The sequence below is a fragment of the Lupinus angustifolius genome, chromosome LG08 (assembly GCF_001865875.1).
Source record: "Lupinus angustifolius cultivar Tanjil chromosome LG08, LupAngTanjil_v1.0, whole genome shotgun sequence".
NCBI classification, from domain to species: Eukaryota; Viridiplantae; Streptophyta; class Magnoliopsida; order Fabales; family Fabaceae; genus Lupinus; species Lupinus angustifolius.
In genome coordinates, this window is record NC_032016.1 from 22,454,578 (window position 1) to 22,474,469 (window position 19,892).

General features: G+C 31.8%; 2 protein-coding genes across 5 annotated transcripts; both read right to left on the reverse strand.

Annotated features, from left to right (window-relative positions):
* LOC109355210 (glutamate receptor 3.4-like) lies at positions 3,570-9,650 on the reverse strand. 4 transcript variants are annotated; one of them, XM_019598226.1, is made up of 7 exons: positions 9,514-9,650; positions 8,342-8,751; positions 6,286-7,628; positions 5,786-6,063; positions 5,245-5,276; positions 4,721-5,130; positions 3,570-4,033 (listed from the first exon to the last, which is right to left on the reverse strand). In XM_019598226.1, exons 2-7 carry the CDS (start codon positions 8,637-8,639, stop codon positions 3,596-3,598), a joined length of 2,799 nt encoding a protein of 932 aa, XP_019453771.1. In that variant the 5' UTR covers positions 8,640-8,751; positions 9,514-9,650; the 3' UTR covers positions 3,570-3,595. The 4 variants fall into 4 exon arrangements, with proteins under 4 accessions (XP_019453771.1, XP_019453772.1, XP_019453770.1 ...); XM_019598227.1 differs by lacking the exon at positions 9,514-9,650 and having other exon boundaries at positions 8,342-8,551; positions 8,591-9,109; XM_019598225.1 differs by lacking the exon at positions 9,514-9,650 and having other exon boundaries at positions 8,342-9,109.
* LOC109355212 (protein DETOXIFICATION 40) lies at positions 11,343-17,517 on the reverse strand. The gene is made up of 7 exons (XM_019598229.1): positions 17,013-17,517; positions 15,833-16,464; positions 14,170-14,226; positions 12,683-12,921; positions 12,171-12,289; positions 11,624-11,710; positions 11,343-11,526 (listed from the first exon to the last, which is right to left on the reverse strand). Exons 1-7 carry the CDS (start codon positions 17,358-17,360, stop codon positions 11,461-11,463), a joined length of 1,548 nt encoding a protein of 515 aa, XP_019453774.1. The 5' UTR covers positions 17,361-17,517; the 3' UTR covers positions 11,343-11,460.

A 19,892-nucleotide genomic window follows, 5' to 3' on the forward strand; every position in this document is an offset into this window, starting at 1 on the left:
AATTACATGGATTTCCAGAATCCATAACCAGTGACAGAGACCCTGTGTTTATCAGCAAGTTTTGGCAGGAACTTATGGCCTTCCAAGGAGTACAATTGCAGCTCTCTACTTCTTACCATCCACAGACAGATGGACAATCTGAGGTTGTCAACAGGTGTTTGGAGACATATCTTCGTTGTATGTGTACAGATACCCCTCAGCAATGGGTATGTTGGTTGCCACTAGCTGAATGGTGGTATAACACTACATTTCACACTTCCATACAAGCAACTCCTTATGAAGTGGTGTATGGTCAACCTCCTCCCACTTACTTGCCTTATTTGCCAGGTGAATCTAAGGTACAATTGGTGGACAGAAGCTTGGCTAAAAGAGAAGAGATGTTGAAGGTGCTTAAGTTTCATCTAAGAAGGGCCCAAGATATAATGAAACAGTTGGCAGATAAACATAGGAGTGATAGGCAATTTCAAGAAGGTGATTTGGTCTATATTAAGCTGCATTCTTACAAGCAAATTTCAGTAGCAGCTAGGAGTAATGAGAAGCTTGCTCCTAAGTATTTTGGTCCGTTTCCTATACTCAGCAAGGTTGGATCTGTGGCTTACAAAGTGCAGATTCCAGAACATGCTAAAATCCACAATGTGTTTCATGTTTCTCAATTGAAAAAGCATGTTGGGCAGGTTGTTACTTCCTCAGTTCTTCCTTCTGCTACAAGTGTGGGTAATCACGATAAGGAACCAGAGCTCATCCTTGATAGAATCACAGTGAAACACAGGGGACAACCAGTAACCAAGGTTTTGGTTAAATGGAAACATCAATTGGTTGAAGATGCTTCATGGGAATTCTATTATGATCTATGTAAAAGATTTCCAGCTTTTGATTCTTGAGGACAAGAATGTTCTTATGGGGTGGGCAATGATAAGGGTGAATTTGTAGCATTTGTAATTCTGTTTTCATAGCCTTTGTAATTTTGTTTCAGGTAGTTAGGAATTAGGCTATAAATAACAACTTTTCAAAAAGCAGTTAATAACAGATTTCCATTTTTAGAAAGTTTCCCAAAACTTCTTCTTCTTCTTTCCTCAACACAAATTCTGCAATTCTTGATTGATTTTAATAAGTAAGTTCGAATTCTTTTCTCAATTCATAGGAATTCCTACGCTTATTCCATTGAATTCATCGATTCAAGTGTGAATTCCTTGAATTCTCTTGAACAACCACATCATCCACCTAAAAAGTATTTAACCCTAAAAAACTACTATTGATAGATGACTCAAGATGTTATTATTGAAATAGATATAACCTTTTATTGACACTTGGATTATCCATCTAATGATATATTTTAAAGGGTATCCTCTTTCATAACTTATATTACTTGACGTTTAAATTATTTTTTCCATATATAATTAAATTTTTGATGTGGTATTAATTTCCCAAGAATTAAACAATTATAAACAATTATTAATTTTCTTATATAAATTACTTATTTGTTCACGTATTATTATTTTTCACAACAAATAAATGTATAGTCCAAAACTTTTAGGGAGAATAGAGTATGGAGAGAAAGAAAAAAAAAGTGGTACAACCACCAAATTTTTATTTTTCTCTAAAGTGAGAAAAAAAGCTATATTTGAAATGTTTTTTTGCATTTAGTATAATATCTTTATCTTTACCATATACTTTTTATTATCTAGAAGGGGTAAAATTATCTTATTTATCAAAACATTATTATTTTTTCTAATTCTTTCCTACCAAACAATTCTTAAAATAAACCAATTTTCTCATTTATATCTCTCTACTCATACTCTTTCTTTTTATCTTCTTTCATCCTATTTTCTTAGAGAAATCAAACAAATCATAATCAGGTAGTAACTCACTCTTAACATCTGATTGAATTATGAGTGTAATATATGTAATAATAGCGTAAATATTTACATATAATCACTTTATTATTTGTCATGCACTTGAATTACTTCTTTAAAGCGTCGATAATGATTAAATATGAATGATATAACATATAAGAATACTATATAGAAGTCATCCAATATAGGTGGATACATTTTTCTTTAATTATGCCCAAATTATTGTATTAGATAGAATTGGGCTTCTCTCCGGTACTGAAGAGGAGCTGAGCCCTATTAGATAGTGATATACTCTAAGAGAACCATGATCATTTTCATTAATGGAAAGACAAGTACATGATTTTATATATATTTTTAATGGCAAAAGTGATATTTCATTATATATAAAAGGATAAAAATCTCTTACCATATTATTATTTCCTATATTTTATAATATTTGTCTCTCCATTAATGAAGATTATTTAAGAGACAATGACATATCAACTCCCTTACTAAGTGTCAGTTGTCCATAGGAAGAGGCATTCTCTTTGTAAAATAGTCTAGTGCCAATCACGTAATAATTGGATTTGGACACAATATTTGAGTTCTTGAATAATTTCACCAAATTGATAGGATTCTTTGTAAGTTGACTAAATCTAAATATATAATTCAAACGACAAATAGTAAGATTGCCAACTAACTAAGGATATTCATATGTAAAGTAGCTTTTGAGAAACAAGACAACGTGTGCATCATTCGTATATTGAACACATGTTTCCATGAAAAACACGTGGAATGGTCCAATTGAGTTATGAATCATTTTCAATTTTGTAACAAACGAGTAACAGCTTCATGTGTGATATTATGAAATTATCTAATAAGCAATATCATTAATATAGTTTTGCAGATTCAGTTATGCAATTATATTAGTAGTTTGGAGATTCAATTCACTTTCATTAAATTTTTATACTACCTTTTTTAATCATAAAATAAAAAGCACACTTTCCATTACTCATTAGTTTCCCCCCTTTATACATTGTTAATAAATATACATACTTTAGTCTGGACTAAGTTGTGCCAACACTGTTACTTGGTAACATGAGGCATCAATTCTTCAATAACTTTCACGTATATGTGTTAGATATATATCCGGTACCGATACTCTCAAATAGATACCTATAGCATATCGAAATTATATTTTTTAAAAATAAATAATTTATAAATCCAATATTTTCCCAATACTCTTTGATACTCTTAAAATGTTTTTCGATACATCGTAGACACCCAAAATGCTACACAATAAAATTTTTAAAAAAGAGAAAGACATGACACAATCAATTAAATAGAAGAGAGAAACATATTATGTAATTTACCAAGTAGACTTGTAGCAAAAGAAATAAAATAAAACACGTGTATTACATAGATAATTAATAGAAAATGCATATGCATAATGTTGATCATCGACCAAACAAGATTGATTATCTTATGACAATATAAATGTCATTTTGTATTTTTGATGTTTGCAATATATTTTCCTTATTTGGAAATTCATAACAATAAATTACATATTTATTATATTTTACAGATTTTATATACATATTTTATATGCTTATTTCAAACCTATTTTATCCTATATTTAAAAAAAAAATGCATATGAACGTATGTAATACATATAGTATCCGATACTCATATTGGTATAGTGCTTCATAGATGGTAGCCAATAGAATAACAAAATAATGGACTAATCAAAATGCAGTGTTACTTCAGGTGGTTGAATTTGATAACCCATCCAAGCTTTTGCTACGTCTCCTTTTCTTCCTCTTCTCCCTAAGTATCTCTTTAATTTCTGCTTCCTTTTTATCTACAAAAACAATCAAGTCCTTGAAGCTATGAGTCTTGGATGTTCTTCTATACTTGGTTGGTTGAATTTCAACACCAACCTCCTCAGGCTCTGGACTGAACTTGATATATTGGCACAACACTCTAACAAAGAATATAATTATAGCAAGGACAGATACAATGGCACATATAAGAAAGAGGACCCAGAAGCTTCTCAAAGATAGTTTGTTTGGATCAACATCATTGGAACACTCCATTTTTTTAAGCCATTTGTCATGTATCCTTTGAAGATCACCATTCTCTGAGAGTTGAAGAATGGCAGTTGACAAATCAATAGCAAGGGGAGAGTCCCTTTGGAATGCCTGTTATGAGGGGGGAAATATGAGAACAATATTCATTTGTATATAATCCTCTCAAAATCTAATACAAAAGAGACATAATAAACACACTTATAGTATAAGAATATGCGTGTGTGAAGTTAGAGCAAAAACCAATTTTTATTTTAGTCTGTTGCTAGTTGGGTCTTGGAGGAAAAAAGGAAGACTTCAGAGTCATCTCACAAGTGTGTTTCATGGCTCTGAATCCTTCATCTTCCCTTCTTTCCCCTCCAAAACTCAACTCGGAAACATATTCTTAAGGAAGAAGGGTACTATTAGATGAGCTAAATGATTGGTAGAGGAGAGAATGTGACCATTGTAAAATTTCCAAACAGCTGATTAAATTTGACACCATTTAAGGTACAACCTTTCTTCAATCAAAAGATATTAATTTTCAGAAACAAAACTAATAATATAGCAGATACACTAACTACCTTTTAAGCAAAGTAACCATTTTTCTTAAATGTTTTCTGAATGAAACACTGCATAGATAAATATCGAACATATTCAATCATTACACGCCCTTGATTTTTTTCATAAAACACATAAAAAGTATTCAGATGCCCGGTTGTAAAGTAATTTTCTCTTTTAGAGAGACCTTCCAAATGTTTAGTTTTTATAAAAGCAAACTTTAGAATCTTGAACCACAAACATGCAAATAGAGATACTTACAAATCCCCAGCCACTTTTAGTGAACTCCTGCCCGACAGTTCTGAACTTACAGTCAGTGCTGGACATCAAGGTCTCAATATAAGGAAGCTCATCAACCACGGCCGCAACCCCTCCATATTTCGGTCCACGCTGGAGGGCATCAATATAACCTTGCATGTTTTTCAAAGTTACTATCCTTGATTCTGGTATATGGAGTTCCTCTACTAGATACTTGCGTGCGAATGACCCGTCTTGAATTCCAATAGGTTGAGTACTTGAGATCAAGCTGTCTATTCCTTCAATTTGTGATGATAGTTGCTGCACTGTGAGGATGGATGTCAAGCTAGCTGTGTAGCTTGAATTGATAATTAACACCACAAAAAGCCACATGATTAGCACTAATCTTCCAAGAGTACTCACAGTGTTCTCTCCTGCCATAAGCCAAAGAAGAAAATAAGTCACATAATTTCACCATGTACCATACAAAATAAGGATGGTTATAGTTAAAACTTTAAAAAGGTCTGAGTGAGAATATCAGTACGTACTGTGTGAGAAAATCATTGTTGAGAGACTAAAGCTGCAAAATAGGAACTATTCTCAGCAAAAATATCTGACATAATGTTAAAGTAAAAAACAAGACTAAGTGTATTTGATTTGCTAAAAAATGAGGGACAAAACAGCACAGTTTTTTTCCTCTCCCTTATTTGATTTTTAAATTGGCTTCGGTATTGGACAAAAACCTCCTTATAGGACAATACAAAAGTCATTTTTTGCCCTGTGCACTTAAGTTGTCTGGTACTGCCACTTGTATCAAACACACCCTTAGTTCTAAACATGCTAAGGGCAGGATATTCAGACATAGACTTATTTATTCATGGAGCCTTTTCAGGAGGAAAAACAAAAAAATAAAATAAGACATGCTATAATATATTAAAATTAGACCAGGCCCTCTTGTGTATGATATGCTATGATAAAGAATGGAAGCAACCAGGCCCGATGGTCTATCACAAAGTGGCATTTGTCATCTTAGAAAAAAATCAGATATAAAAAAGGCTTTCAAATGGTCAAAACTCAAAACATACTAACCAAAAGACTGTTATAAGTTGTGTCCTTGGTGAACCACGGAACTCTTCATTCAATCGGTGCTCAAGAATCCACACAACAGTTCCCACAAAAAGAGAGAAAGCACCAGTGATACACCACATTTGAGCAGTGAATGGCTTAAGGAAAGCCCAAGGGCTTGACTTGTCCTCTTTGACAGGAACAACAATAACAAGCCCTGATCCCATGAAAGGTTGAGTAAAATCCACAAACCGTGTCCTGTTTGTCACAATTGTAACATCTCCAACGGCTGCATCATAGTTCTAAACAAGGAAAGGAGCAAATTAGCATAAGTATCAAATTTGAACAGCATAGCAGAATTCTAAATGTCCTTGAATCACCTATAGAATCAGATACTGTATTAAATGTCAATCTTATAGGTACTCCATTTACAAAATATCCACAATTGAGATCCATATTATAGCTACTTGCAGTCCTGGTTATATTATACATAGTGAATCCTGACATATGAGTTAGAAACTCACATTTTGTGCAACCTGATCCACAAGGTTGTTGTAGTTAGGATTCCTATCGCCATTTCCATATAGCATATATTGTCGGGGGACAGGATAAGGCAACAGCTTTAAGGCTGCTTCAAAGACATCGATGCAAAAGCCTTGTACCCCTGGAGGGTTCTTGTCTTCAGCAACAAACTCCTTATAACTTACTCGGTTTGGCACTGCTATTCGCAGTGGCTTACCATTGTTAGGGAATATCCATCCCTTAGGTGTAGTTGTGACATCTCCAGGCCATATCACACTGTACAGGTTTTGATTGCTTGTTGAAGTGTTGGATGATTTTTTCATGTATAAAGTTTCAGGAACTGATACTGACAGACCAGACTCATTAGACCAATAACCGATACTACGCGATCCAATTCCACCAATATTTAGAATATCATATGCTGGATAAATTAAATTCTTATCATGGTCAAACTCAATTTTACCACTCAAACCAGTAAAGTTCATTCGCAAAATTGTCTGGAGAAACTGATCACCCCCATCAAAGGTGCTAAGTGCTGCTAAATTCAGCACACTTCCTTTCGTGTCACGCAACCTGGGGTCACTGGAGAAAGATATATTCCCACCTTCATTGAGAAAAACATCAAGGGCATGAGCTGCTAACCAAACAGAATCATATGCATAAAATGCATAAGAATTGAAACTTTCAGTGTCGTTGTCTTTAAGGTTTTTCAGCCTAGTGATAAAACTCTTCTTGAGATCAGTATCAGGAATGTGATGACGAAAAGCCACAACCCCTTGTAAAATATTCATTGTGCCTGTATCAGCTCGAACTAATGAATCCAGCATTGAAGGAAGCCAATCTGTTGCAATCCAAACATAGCCAGCGCTCATCATTTGTAGCTTCTTCGCAATGGAAAAGATTGTCAAACCAGAATCAGGATTAACATGTAGAACATAGACCCTTGATTCCATTAAGTTTACTTCATTTAACAAGTCACTGATATCACTTTGTGAGGCTTCAGGAGGGAATGCAGCCTTGTAAGAGATCTTGGCGCGTTTCTTTGACAGCGCATCACCTAATGCAGTAACTCCATTTCTTCCATTATCATCATCTACAAATATGGCAATGACCTTCCTCCACCCGTGATACTCAATAAAATCTGCAATTGCGTGCATCTGGTAATAGTCACTCTGGGTAGTCCTGATGAAATAGGGGTATTGTAGAGCAGATAGAGTTGGGTCAGTTGCCCCAAATGATAGAAAAGGTACATGCAGTTCATTAGCCACATGTGAAACGACATGAGCTATTCCGGAAGATTGTGGACCAATAGCAGCAATCACTTCATTCTTCATCAACTGCAGGGCTACATGATCAACAACATTAATCAAGTTTATCCACTTCTTTACTACACAGTTTAATCAAGCATAATGTTATTGGTCAAGTAAACATTCATTTTTTGGTTCAGTCAAGCGGAATGTAAATTAAACAAAATTGAGACGAAAATTTTAAAGCAAAGTAATTCTACAAGAAACCAAATGATACTTTTAAAAAAGGAAGTCATACTTTTTTTGACATTATAATTGATAGAGCTATAAAACTGAACATATAGAATGAAGCATACACTAGGAAGAAACTGTCGAAATAACAGAAAGATTATATCATAGTAGTAAAGAGGGAGAGGTTAACTAAAATTCAAAAGGCAAAAAGAAAAAGGAAAAACTCAGTTGTACTGGATATATTAGACACAGGAAACTATTGTTACTTACTAACATGGACATGAAACTCTAAAATGGACTCACACATTTAGGACAAGATGTGGAGTCAAACTGAAATTAGGATTGTGATTTCTTTTGCTTTTACATTTCCTTCCATTTGTTCATTATTTTCCGACGTGGGACTTCCATCTTACTAGCATTTCGAATTCTCAACAGTTTCTTATAACAAGACACTCTCAGGTTAGTGAGGATTGAGCGATACCTTAGTGAGTTAGATCCTAAATCAAAGTAAGTTTCCAAATTTCAATTGAACAAAGAAACGGCAGGTTATAACTACTAAAATTTCCAGTTTTGCAAATACCTTCCACTGTGCCAAGGAAACCACTGCAATTTGTATCATGTAAAATAACTTGAAGTTCAATGCCAGGGAGAACATTCATATTAGAATTAACATCCTTAATGGCAGCCATAATTGCGGGTCTAGCCGATCTTCCAATGACAGAATTATAAGTAAGAAGGGCTCCAATTTTCACAACCTTCGGTCTTGAAGACACAGTAGAATTCACAGTGGTAGATTGTGAAGATTCTGTCATCCCTATCATTTCTGTGGAAATCCACAAGCCAAAAACCAAGAGCAATAATGTTCTGCCCTTAACCATGCTGCCAAGAGGGTCTTCACTTTGAGGGAAAAAAGCTCAGAAATTTTGCAATTTTCAGCTACAGTTGTTCATCTAATAATACCATCTCAGCATAGGAGAAATGACAGAGCGCCTAGTAAGTTCAAAACCATTTCAGAAGAAGCAAAATGAAGAACAAAAGAAAGCAAGCAACACCAATATTGGATTAAGAAGAAAAAACCCACTAGTCCAGAGATTCTAAGAAACATGAGAGCTTATTCAATAACAAAAGAAAACCCAGAAAACTAGAATTCAGCACTCAACAAGAACAATCCATGTTATTTACAATTTCAAATCCAAACTTTGGTACCCTCTTAACCATGTGAATAAAACCTATGCTATGAGCATACCCATACTTTTGTTGATTCTCAATATACATATTAGTTCAACATCATAACACAACAATAAAGCTTGGAAACTTTAAAGAGAAGCCACTTAAACCACAAAAATAAAGTTGGTTTTCTTAGTGAGAATAAGCCCACATGTCTAATATTTATTATAAAAATACTATAATATGTAACAGAACCCTAGAAATACCAACAATTTATTGGTAAAGTGACGTAAGATTAAGAGTTTACTGTGATCTTGATCTTGTTGTGAGGTGAACAACCAAAAGAGATTAGAGATTAGTTTCTTGGGATGGAGTGTTTACTTCATATTCCAAGCCAGTCAGAGTGTTCTATTTTTTATTTATTTATTTTTTTAAAATTTTTTATTTTATTTATATGTTGATATATGATTGGTTTGAGACGGAAAATGAGATATCATTGGGACACATGACCCCAATCCAAATTCTTGATGCATAGTACAAAAAAACATAGAGAATAATAAGGAAGATGAGAGCATCTGAGATTACCTCAAGACCAGATTTTGAAAAGGTAAAAAATATGCTTTACTTGAACAAATCAATATAACCAGCTCAAGGAAGTTACTATTTAAGTTGAAGAAAATAATCATTCACTCTCTTTCTAGCATTTTTCACCTACTTTTTTCTTGTACATCTTAATTGAAGAGATATTTTGAAGTTTTTACATGGAATCACTAAACCTGTTAAATTACTATAATGATAGCAGTGAACAACACTCCCTGTCTCCCTCCCTTCTTTCAAAAATAAATCTTAATTATTTTATTCAAACTATGTTCTATGTTTACATTATTTACTGAACCCTTAAATTGTATGTATAACTTTAAGAGTCCTATAAATCATTTTACTCTAAAAAAGTAACACTATAATTCGTAAAGTAATAATCCATAAATAAAGTAACATTTTATAATATATTAATCATTTTCCTAACTTTAAACATGATAAATAAATTTTGCAACAGATAGAGTACACTCAAACAAACACTGACAAAATGGTTTGTAATCTTGCAAAGTTGAATTGAATTTAAACCACTAGAAATATGGAGCACCATCTTTACAAGATTGGGATAGGGTAACATGTTACAAGAAGAATTAAAGTAGTGGACCCCACGTGAAGTGTTGAACATGAGATTCACTTTATGCCTTTTTTATATTATTTTTACTGGACTATAAACAAAATTATAATTTTATATACACCCCACTAAAAACACGTTGTGAGTGTGGGTGTCAATCATTATAAATCTGTATACTCAATTAAGTTCGGCTTGACTGGATTAAAGTAGACATTACATGAACTAAAATTAGATTGCATAGTTTTATCGTAAATTAAAACGTACATAAACCTTTTATGAAGAACAAATTATTCTACAATGAACACAAAAGGGTAATACATATATTAAAAAAGTCACTAATTGTCCTACCAATGATTAAGCTTCATTAACATCGGCTCCTCAATAAGGAACCAAAAAGATTGAATGGATTTTATTGGAAAGGGATACCATATTTAGGATAAATTATTTTTTACCGTGTTAAGAAAATCAAACAGTAATTAATTTTAGTTAATTACCAGACAAGTGAAATTCACATGGTGGACATCTCAACTTTATTGTCGAACTCTTAGAGTTAGATTTTGGAGGAAAATGAAAGCTTATGAGTCATCTCACAAGTATATTTTACGGCTCTCAAAGCTTCCATTTCTATCAATTTTCCTTTAAAATTCAACTCTCAAACAACCTGAATGCTTACACGGCCCTCAAAATCCTTTTGTAAGCCTCAATGTTTAAATTTGATGCTGCAACTTCAGCTACGTTAACATGATATTGAATAATAGACAACGGGTACCATCCCCCTCCAAAATTAATTAAGAGGTGCTAAAGCAATCACCTTAATAAATCCCTATACTTTGTTAATTAATTGTACACAAATGACGCACAAATTCTGAAGAATCGGCCGAAGCTTGTATAATTGGTTTCCAAATGGCTTTAACAGTTATAAATTTTGAATTATTTTAACATTCGGTTAAAAAGCACTTTTGAGCTAAACAGAGACTCAATTCTAAACTTCAAAGGCCCAGGTAGAAACCTCAAGAATGAAATGGGTTTTTTCCCCTTTTGAGTTTTAATAATAGTTGCATAAATTTCACTCGTTAATTTATGTGAGACTGCACACAGCCTTAAACGTATATGTATACAATATATATATATACACACAATAAATAAATAAATATATAGATATAACTCGTGATTTTTATACTCTATTTTCATGCTTCTGCTTATACCTTCCTATTACAAGAGAAAGATAGATAGAGAAATTTTCAATTATACTCACTCTTATCTTCTTCATTTTTCATAAAATAGGAGTATAGAATATTATTGCTAGGAAAAAAATAGGAATAACATTATATTGTGTCACTTATGTGGAGTAATTGGACCAAAGTGGTTCAGTTCTTGAGAAGTGGTTCCGTCTTGTCTTCCCATTTGTTCAACCTCTTAGCTGCTTCTTCAACCTTCAACCAAAAAATAATTTGATTAGTAAACCTTTCTCATTACTCACAGAATAATGAATAATGATCACTATTAAAGAGGATTCTAAATAGTTTTTACCTCTTTATTCCAATCGGTTCGAAATGTGACCCACACTAAAATAATTGTTTGCAAAACCGTGCCACCTAGCATTCCCAACCATATTCCCTACACACAGTCAACGGTTTCAAACAATCATACAAATATTTATTATAGGGCTAAATTAATTAATTAAAATATCAACCCATTAATCTAGTGGTGTAAGAACCTACTAAATTTATATAGGATGACTAAAATGTCAAAGTTTTTAATTCTTATGAGCAATACTTGTTGGGAGCGACAGTCACGTATCCCAAAAGAGATTATTCATTTCTTGTAAGGTAAAAATACCTTTAGGATTACCAAAAGAATAATGTTATATCATCCTACTAAATCCTCATACCCACCTAAATGTAACACATGTCACTTTTAAATCAATCATCAACCCTTAAAGTATCACCTTTTGGCATATATCATTTCTATTGTAGATAAGAGGATTAATAGGAGGATATATTATGTTCTTTACATAAGAAAAATAATCAAATTGTGTTATAGTTTTCTCTCACCCAATGTACATTTATCAACATACCTTAGCACCAAAATTGAAATAGAAACCGAGAACCGAACCCAAGGGTATGCCAATTCCATAATAACAACCAACGTTAACATAGGCAACAAATGTTTGCCATCCGCATCCAACAGCCACCCCTACATACAATATATTCCATACTGCATGCATTAGTTTCCAACTCTACGTGTGAGATAAACAATTAATAAGGTTGTCATATAAACACATATAAATTGAAATAAACTTAAAAAATTAAAACAAACAACCATGTCAAACAAATTAGTCAGTATGATATGAAGACATAGCTGATACAGTTTTGAGAAGAGAAAAAATATATTACATCTTCTCTCCTAGAATCTGCACTACTCCATATGATATAAGCTGTGATTGATTGAAAAAACATTTTTGAGTTAAAAATTTAATTATCAATTATTTTTCTAACCAATCAAATCTCATTACATACGGAGTGATACATATTATATGACAGAAAATATGCTCCACAAAAAAAATGGGAGACTTAGTCGCATAATTACCAGATAAGACAGGCTGAATGCCATTGAGGAGAATTGCAAGAGATAAGAGGGGACAAAGATCTGAGACAGCAGCAGCAACTACTTCACCCTCTGTGAAGACATAACTGATAACATCCCTTAATGCAAGCACCACAAGTGCTATAATAGCCGATATTATGAAAGAAATCAATGTCACAACCAATACTGAAAATGAGGCTGATTTTGGATTTTTGGCTCCTAGCTCGTTGCTCACTCTCACACTGCATCCATGTCACATAAACTGTTATTCATTATGATAACCAACTTAAGCTAGAAACTTTCAAATGAAAGAATGAAACCAAGAGAAATTTCATAAACTCCTTTTTTGTTGATGATAAATTTCATAAGCTCTAAAAGGCAAAACTATGCACAATAAGCTCTATATAATATGATAATTGTTTTCAAGATACCCACCATTTGAAAATTAATCCTTCCTCGTATTTATTATTATAAGATACATTTTTTGAAAATTTTGATGACCTATTTCTATAAGGTATTTTATATTGGTTTTTCTTTTATTTGTCATTTGTTCATAAAATAATGAACTTTTTAAGGAGACTTAGGGGATAAAAGTTTAAGTTATAATATATTTTAAACAATAAAAAATTAATTACCCTTATTAATTAGTATATGTAATTCAGATAGAAGTACTTTATAATAAAGATAAAAGGAAATAATATATTATGGTATTTTTTTTACAATTAAATTCACTCTTATAATTGATGAGATGACTCTAGTTCTTTTTTGTACCACACAATAAATATTTTAATGTGAAAAAACATATGGAGTAGACTAAAATATATTGGCACGGTTAACTAGGTTCAAAACCTCTTTCCATACGTCCAACTAAAAACCGAAAAAACATAAAGAATTTCTTCTTCTTCTAGGACCACAAGAATATTTGCGGGAAGAAATTCTACAATAGCGAGAACATGCTAGATATTTAAGGGGTATCATTATTGTATCACCTCAATCAACCATGTAACAAGGTCTTGCTTAATTGAAAATAAACTATATTTTCAACAAAAAAATCAAGATTGATTTAGCTTGATACTATTCAATTATGCAATAATCATTTTAGGATACTATTTGTACTTATTTTATTATTACATGATTTTGTTAAACATTTCAGTCCTATAAATACGATTATTGTTATGGGAGTTATTTCAGATGCTTATTCACATATCTAATTAATCAATATTTTTTGTCTTTTATTTTACAAAGTTAAGATTCACTACCAATATAAATATTTGGGAGTGATAATAACCTCCCTCGTTATTCAGATATATAATAGTGCATGTTCGGTTTCTCTATGTGTCTGAGTCTAACACAGTTGATATTATTCTATATCTATATATGACAAGCAAAAACTAAGAAAACTAAGTCATGGAGTATACAGCATCAAAGCAAACTAAAATGAATGAAATTTTAAAAGGTATAATGAATAAGAATCTAAATAACAATCTAACCTTGCAGCTGCATTAAATCCAACTGAAATCATGAACACCCATCCAGACACTGTAGTACTGCAATAATGAAGGCATGGTCACTGAACATGGATATTCAAATTTGTTTGAAGTGCATCACATGGAAACTGTGGTTGTCACATACTATAGTGCTCAACAATCTTAAATAATAGCCAACTACATTTTTTTCTTTCACTAAATAATTTTTTATGTGACATGCAAATCTCAATTCATTGATGAGTACGGTGTTTCAGAACCTCATGTTAGTGATTACCCCATTAAGTAGAACAAGTCAAAACTATGTGATATTTTGAGGCACGATTGAGAAAGAATTGAAGTATCAGAACGTCACTATCTTTGTCAATTCCACAATGTTTTTAAAGGGTTCATAATTTTCCATAAAGTTTTCATTTAATTTTATTAAATTCAACCAGCAGCATTTATGTGCCATGTGGATTAGTCAATTACTGGAACGCCACGAAGGTTGTCGTATACCTGCTACATCAGTGAGTTAGTCATGGCCTTCAAATTGGAATCCTACTTAGTAAAGTCCAAATCAAATGATAAATCGTCCAACATTGACTGATTCAATTTCTTTCTTTCTTTATTTTTTTAAATCTCACCACTAGGTACAGTAGTCTATTTTTGTCGATTGCTCCCCGAAACATAGGTTTGTTATTAGCATTAAATTTGCTAATAATTGAAAGTATTTTTTCAAACCTTTATCATCATTATGACTCATTCATTTTCTTTATGTATGATTGCTTTCTCCAAAATAAAGCTACTTTTTAAAAGTATAATTCATGTATTAAAATTCAATAAAGAATCTTGTAAAAAATGACAAAAGGGTGTGGATAGTTTATTATCCCTATTCCTGAAGTCATTGGCTATTGATTTTAATCACTTACATTTTTTTAATTTGTTTTGGTACATGACTACTTTCAAATATGTTGACTACTTTCAAATATGTTTTGGGGACAGATTATCAAACAAAACTAAAACTCTTCCTCTAAATATTTACTTGCTTCATATCTTTGACTTAATTTCGATATCAATAGTTAAGTTAACCAAACAATGGTTATATGTTTTTATCCCTACATTTATATTTGTCTTAACTGTCTTATATCATGCCTACTCGAATTTTCATTATCTGCTTTTTAAATGTGAAAGCTAGGCCATCAGATAAAAATGGGAAAAAAATCTAACCCTCACAGAAGAAGTTGTGGATTCTTTGTGCAAAGAGGGAATGAATTATTAGCATGTGATTCCACACAGCTACACAAGCGTAGACATATCATATCCATCACAAAGCATAACATAAAGTATAATAATGCCATATGTATAACTACACCTTACCATCAATTCCCACAGCTATCTTTTTCAGTAAAGAAAGTGAGAAATAATGAGAATGAAAAGTTGTTGGCCTTTTATTATGTACCCAAATAAAAAGTTATAGTTATAGATGTTAATTTTAGGATTTAGTTGTAGAGATAATATTATTCTATAATATCATTGACTCAAATCATGTCTCACCAAATGATAATGAAATAAAAACAACAATGTTTAATTTTTGTAATTGATATAACATGTTTTTATTGTGAGATATAGTTCACTAGAAGAGAGATGTGTTGGAATATTTAAAAGTAGTGGGACCAAAATGACTTACCAAATGGAAAGTGAATCAAGAGCAATCTCAGGGTTAGGAAGTAGCCCAGCAAGCAAAACCAAAATTTGAAAGTACCATGTCTCCAAACACAGCATAACTGCTGATGCTGCTGATAACTTGAAAAACTCTGGCAACCCTGAAAAAGCTTGTACTGTGAACCCTCTCCATGTCCTCTTACACTTTTCACTCTTCACAATATACACAAACTGTGCAATCACAATGATCCACCATGAGAAGCTCAAAACCAATGATGCACCTAATAAACCAAGCCCAATTTTATACACAACCACCCAACTCAACAATATGTGGATGAATAATGTTGCTGTTGATATATATGCACTTGGAGCCACTATGCTTTGAGCTTGAAGAAACTTCTGAATAGGGAAGTTTATAGCATAGGCAAATATTTGAGGTATTAGGCCAAAGACAAAGAGTGAAGCTGCTGATGCAATTCTTGGAGACTCTCCTAAAAAGATTAAAATTGGTTTGGAGAAGGCATATATCACAGTTAAAATAACACCAGCTAATGTGAGAAGAACAGTAGATCTTTGTAAGTATATGCCTAACATTTCCAACTTTTGTGCTCCATATGCTTGTCCACATAGTGTCTCAACAGCACTTCCCATACCTAACTATTGATCATAATCACCAGAAAACAAAATTGTACATCATTAGACAGAAGCATGTCCATAATCAAATTGTCTAAAATGGGCATAGAAAAAATGGTGCTAGAAAAAAATTGAGACCAATTGAAGTGTTCTTCCCAAATTGTATATTATTGGTACAACAAAATTAAACATTAACCCTGTATATTTATACCTTCACACACTTATGTATTATTATTATTTGTTATTCTCTGACATTATTTAGATGTTTCAAGAAGTTATCTTGTGTGAGGTGTTCAAATAAAGTGTCACAGTCATCTCAAGATGTTTTAAAAAATTATAATATTAATTGGTATAATGATTTGAAGAGAATATTTGGTAGAAAATAATATATTTTTTTCAAGACAAATTGTAAATAAAAGCATAGAGGTTGGTCTTGATTCAATTTTTTTAATATTTTAAGTGCTTGAATATCTGCACTAATCATGTGTTATGGATTCTGAAGGGTCATATTAGGTATTATCTCTCATATAACATTCAAGAAGAGAAGCATGAGACATAGAAAAGAGTAGTACCATGAGGCCATAAGCAAAGACTTGAATACCAGTGTTACCAAGAGAAGCAGCAGCAAGTTCAAGATTACCAAGGTGACCAGAGAATATTTGTGTAGACATAGACATGATATAGTTTATAAGGTACACAATAACAGCAGGAGCAGCAAGAAAAAATAGAAGCTTGAATTCAATCCATGTAGCAAGTCCAAAACGCTTTAGTAGAGGAACACTTGTGTCTGAGAGTATTCTCTCAAGTTCACCATTTGATTCATGATTTGAGCTGAATGATTGAGTTATTGAAGGGGGTGGAATTTCACTAGGGATTAACAAAGGTTGAGAAACATGGTCATGAACAGAATTAGAATCCATGAGGGAATGGAAACACACACTTGTTTGTGGACAAAAGCCTTTTATTATGTAGAAGGAGGCTTTGTGGTTGAGCCACTTATGATGATGTTTTGAGATTGGAGGGATTTGTGTACTTATTATGTGTATCAGAGGAAGTTGTTTACAACTTGAAATGTATGTATGATTAGGTACAACATGGCAACATGGATTACCATGTGCTTGACTTTAGTGATTTGTGTGTTTGGTGATTGGTGATTATGAGTTATGTAGTTGTTATTCCTCCAAATGTATACTTTTGCAACCAACTATGTCCTCAATATTAAAAGTATATCAATTTTTTTTGGTACTGTCAACGATATCTTCTCACACCCTTTGAATAAAGACTAATCTACTTTGGGATGTACAATTATTTTTCCCAAATCTTGTTTTTAGGAATTAAACTCTAAAACTTTTGGTCATCGGAGAGTCTTTCATGTAAAATATATATATACAAATTTTGAGTGTAGCAAAAAAAAAGTTATCCACTTGAGTGTCTTTAATGTGAAATGCATATACAAAATTTTATGTTACACTACTCATATGGATGATTATGCATCAGTCATATTGATAAAAAAAAAATTAATTAAATAATAGTAGTAAGTAAATCATATAGCAAACATGCATAATAAATGGACGCTACATTGCAATGGGCTGAGAAAGACATGTGAAAAGGATAACGGATAGAGCTCATGGCACCCAAAAGTTGCAAAATAAATGCAAAGCATCATATCTACATTTTGGGAGGGATGGAAGAGTAAAAAAATTTAATTTACTCCTTATTTTAACCCTTAATTCTATGGAATCTAATTGTTTAAATTAGTGAATAGATCTAAATCATTAAATATCTATAAAATTGATGACGATGATAGAGAGTAAATTTAAAAAACTTACTCTTTGAGTATATGAATCTTCATTCCTACATTTTATTATTTGTATGTAAGTATTGAATTTTATCCGTTTTTAGTAGAAATTAAATATTTTTGAGATATAAATATCTAATTATTATTGTGTTTTTTATACACACTACTACAAATTATATATATCAAAGTGTAGAATATGTATAATTCTATTTTTAATCGTCTGATTACTAGTTTTCTTTATAATAGTAAGTATAGATTTATACAATTGAAACATTTTTATTTATTTATTTTGTATCTCACTTATTTGGTATTTATTAAATTTATAAATGATATTATTTAATACTTACCAACGTTAAAGATTAAAAGTAAACCTGGGTATAGATAATGATTTAATAATTTATACATTAGATTCAAGAAATTTTATGAAATGGATTGCGTAATAGTATACTATTTTTTAAATTCCTTAACAATCACAATTGAATTGTTATAGAGGGGTACAATCTCAATTCAACTAAAACTTGCGTGCTTTGGCTAGAATTGAATAATTAAACATATTTCTTACTCAATGTAATACAGTTTTGTGATATCCTTGCTGCCCTCCAACTTTAAGTAGTTCACATAAAATTTAAAATAAAATTATGACAGAAAGTGTATGTATGAAAAGTATCTGAGTTATATACAATCTTATTATATCATTTACCATTTATATTTACTTCCCAAAAAGTAAATAAAGTATTAACTATGTATAAACTTTATACATAAAATTTCATACATATTATACTCAATAGTTATACGCTACCACAAGTCCACAGCTGAATACTAATATTAGTATTTAAGTAAAAAATGATTGCTTTGATTTGTAGCAGGAAGTGACCAAATTCTTGAAATTAATATCTAGTAATAAATTATCCTAGGTATTAATCAGTGGCTGCTACAAATGCCACGGATTCGTGGACAGGGACAAGCATGTTCAACTATATTCGTATGACGAAACCAGTGACGATTAATTTAGCTAATCTTTTTTGTAGTATTTATTGTTCGTTGTGCCTAGAAAGTGGTAGAAGCCGAATTGAAGTTATTCTTATCTCATTCATGGCGGCTTGTGACCTTGTTTAAGTGTTGAACATTTTTATGAGAATTTTAACTCAGTAGTTTCCTTTCATTCCCAGCGCTACAAAAAGGGTACAATTTGTTGAGAAAACTCTCTTTAATTAGCTCGATTAATTGGATATAAATTTACTCAATTCAATTCCAACTTACACTATATATTAAGCAAATTTCTTAATATATTAAATACTTTTTTTGTTTACTTTTATTCCATGTTATGTAAGTTATAAGCAAATTTCTCTCATAAAATTATGAGAAGTGTTATCAAATAATTAAGTGTGTGTTAAAGTATTGCCTCATTTCAAAATAACTGTTTATAATCCCTAACAAATTAGCAAACTTGAAGTTTAAATACTCTCAACTCTCAAGTCTCAGCGATAGTAAAATATAATAACATTTCATTAAATGAAGTTAAAGATTTTTTACACTTTGATGTTTTGGTATTATCAAGGATATTATTTGCCTTTTCTTTTTTTGTAAGGAAATAATTCTTTTGATTTCGTGATTATCCCTCTCAACAAGTGTCATTCCTAAGAATTCAACTTTC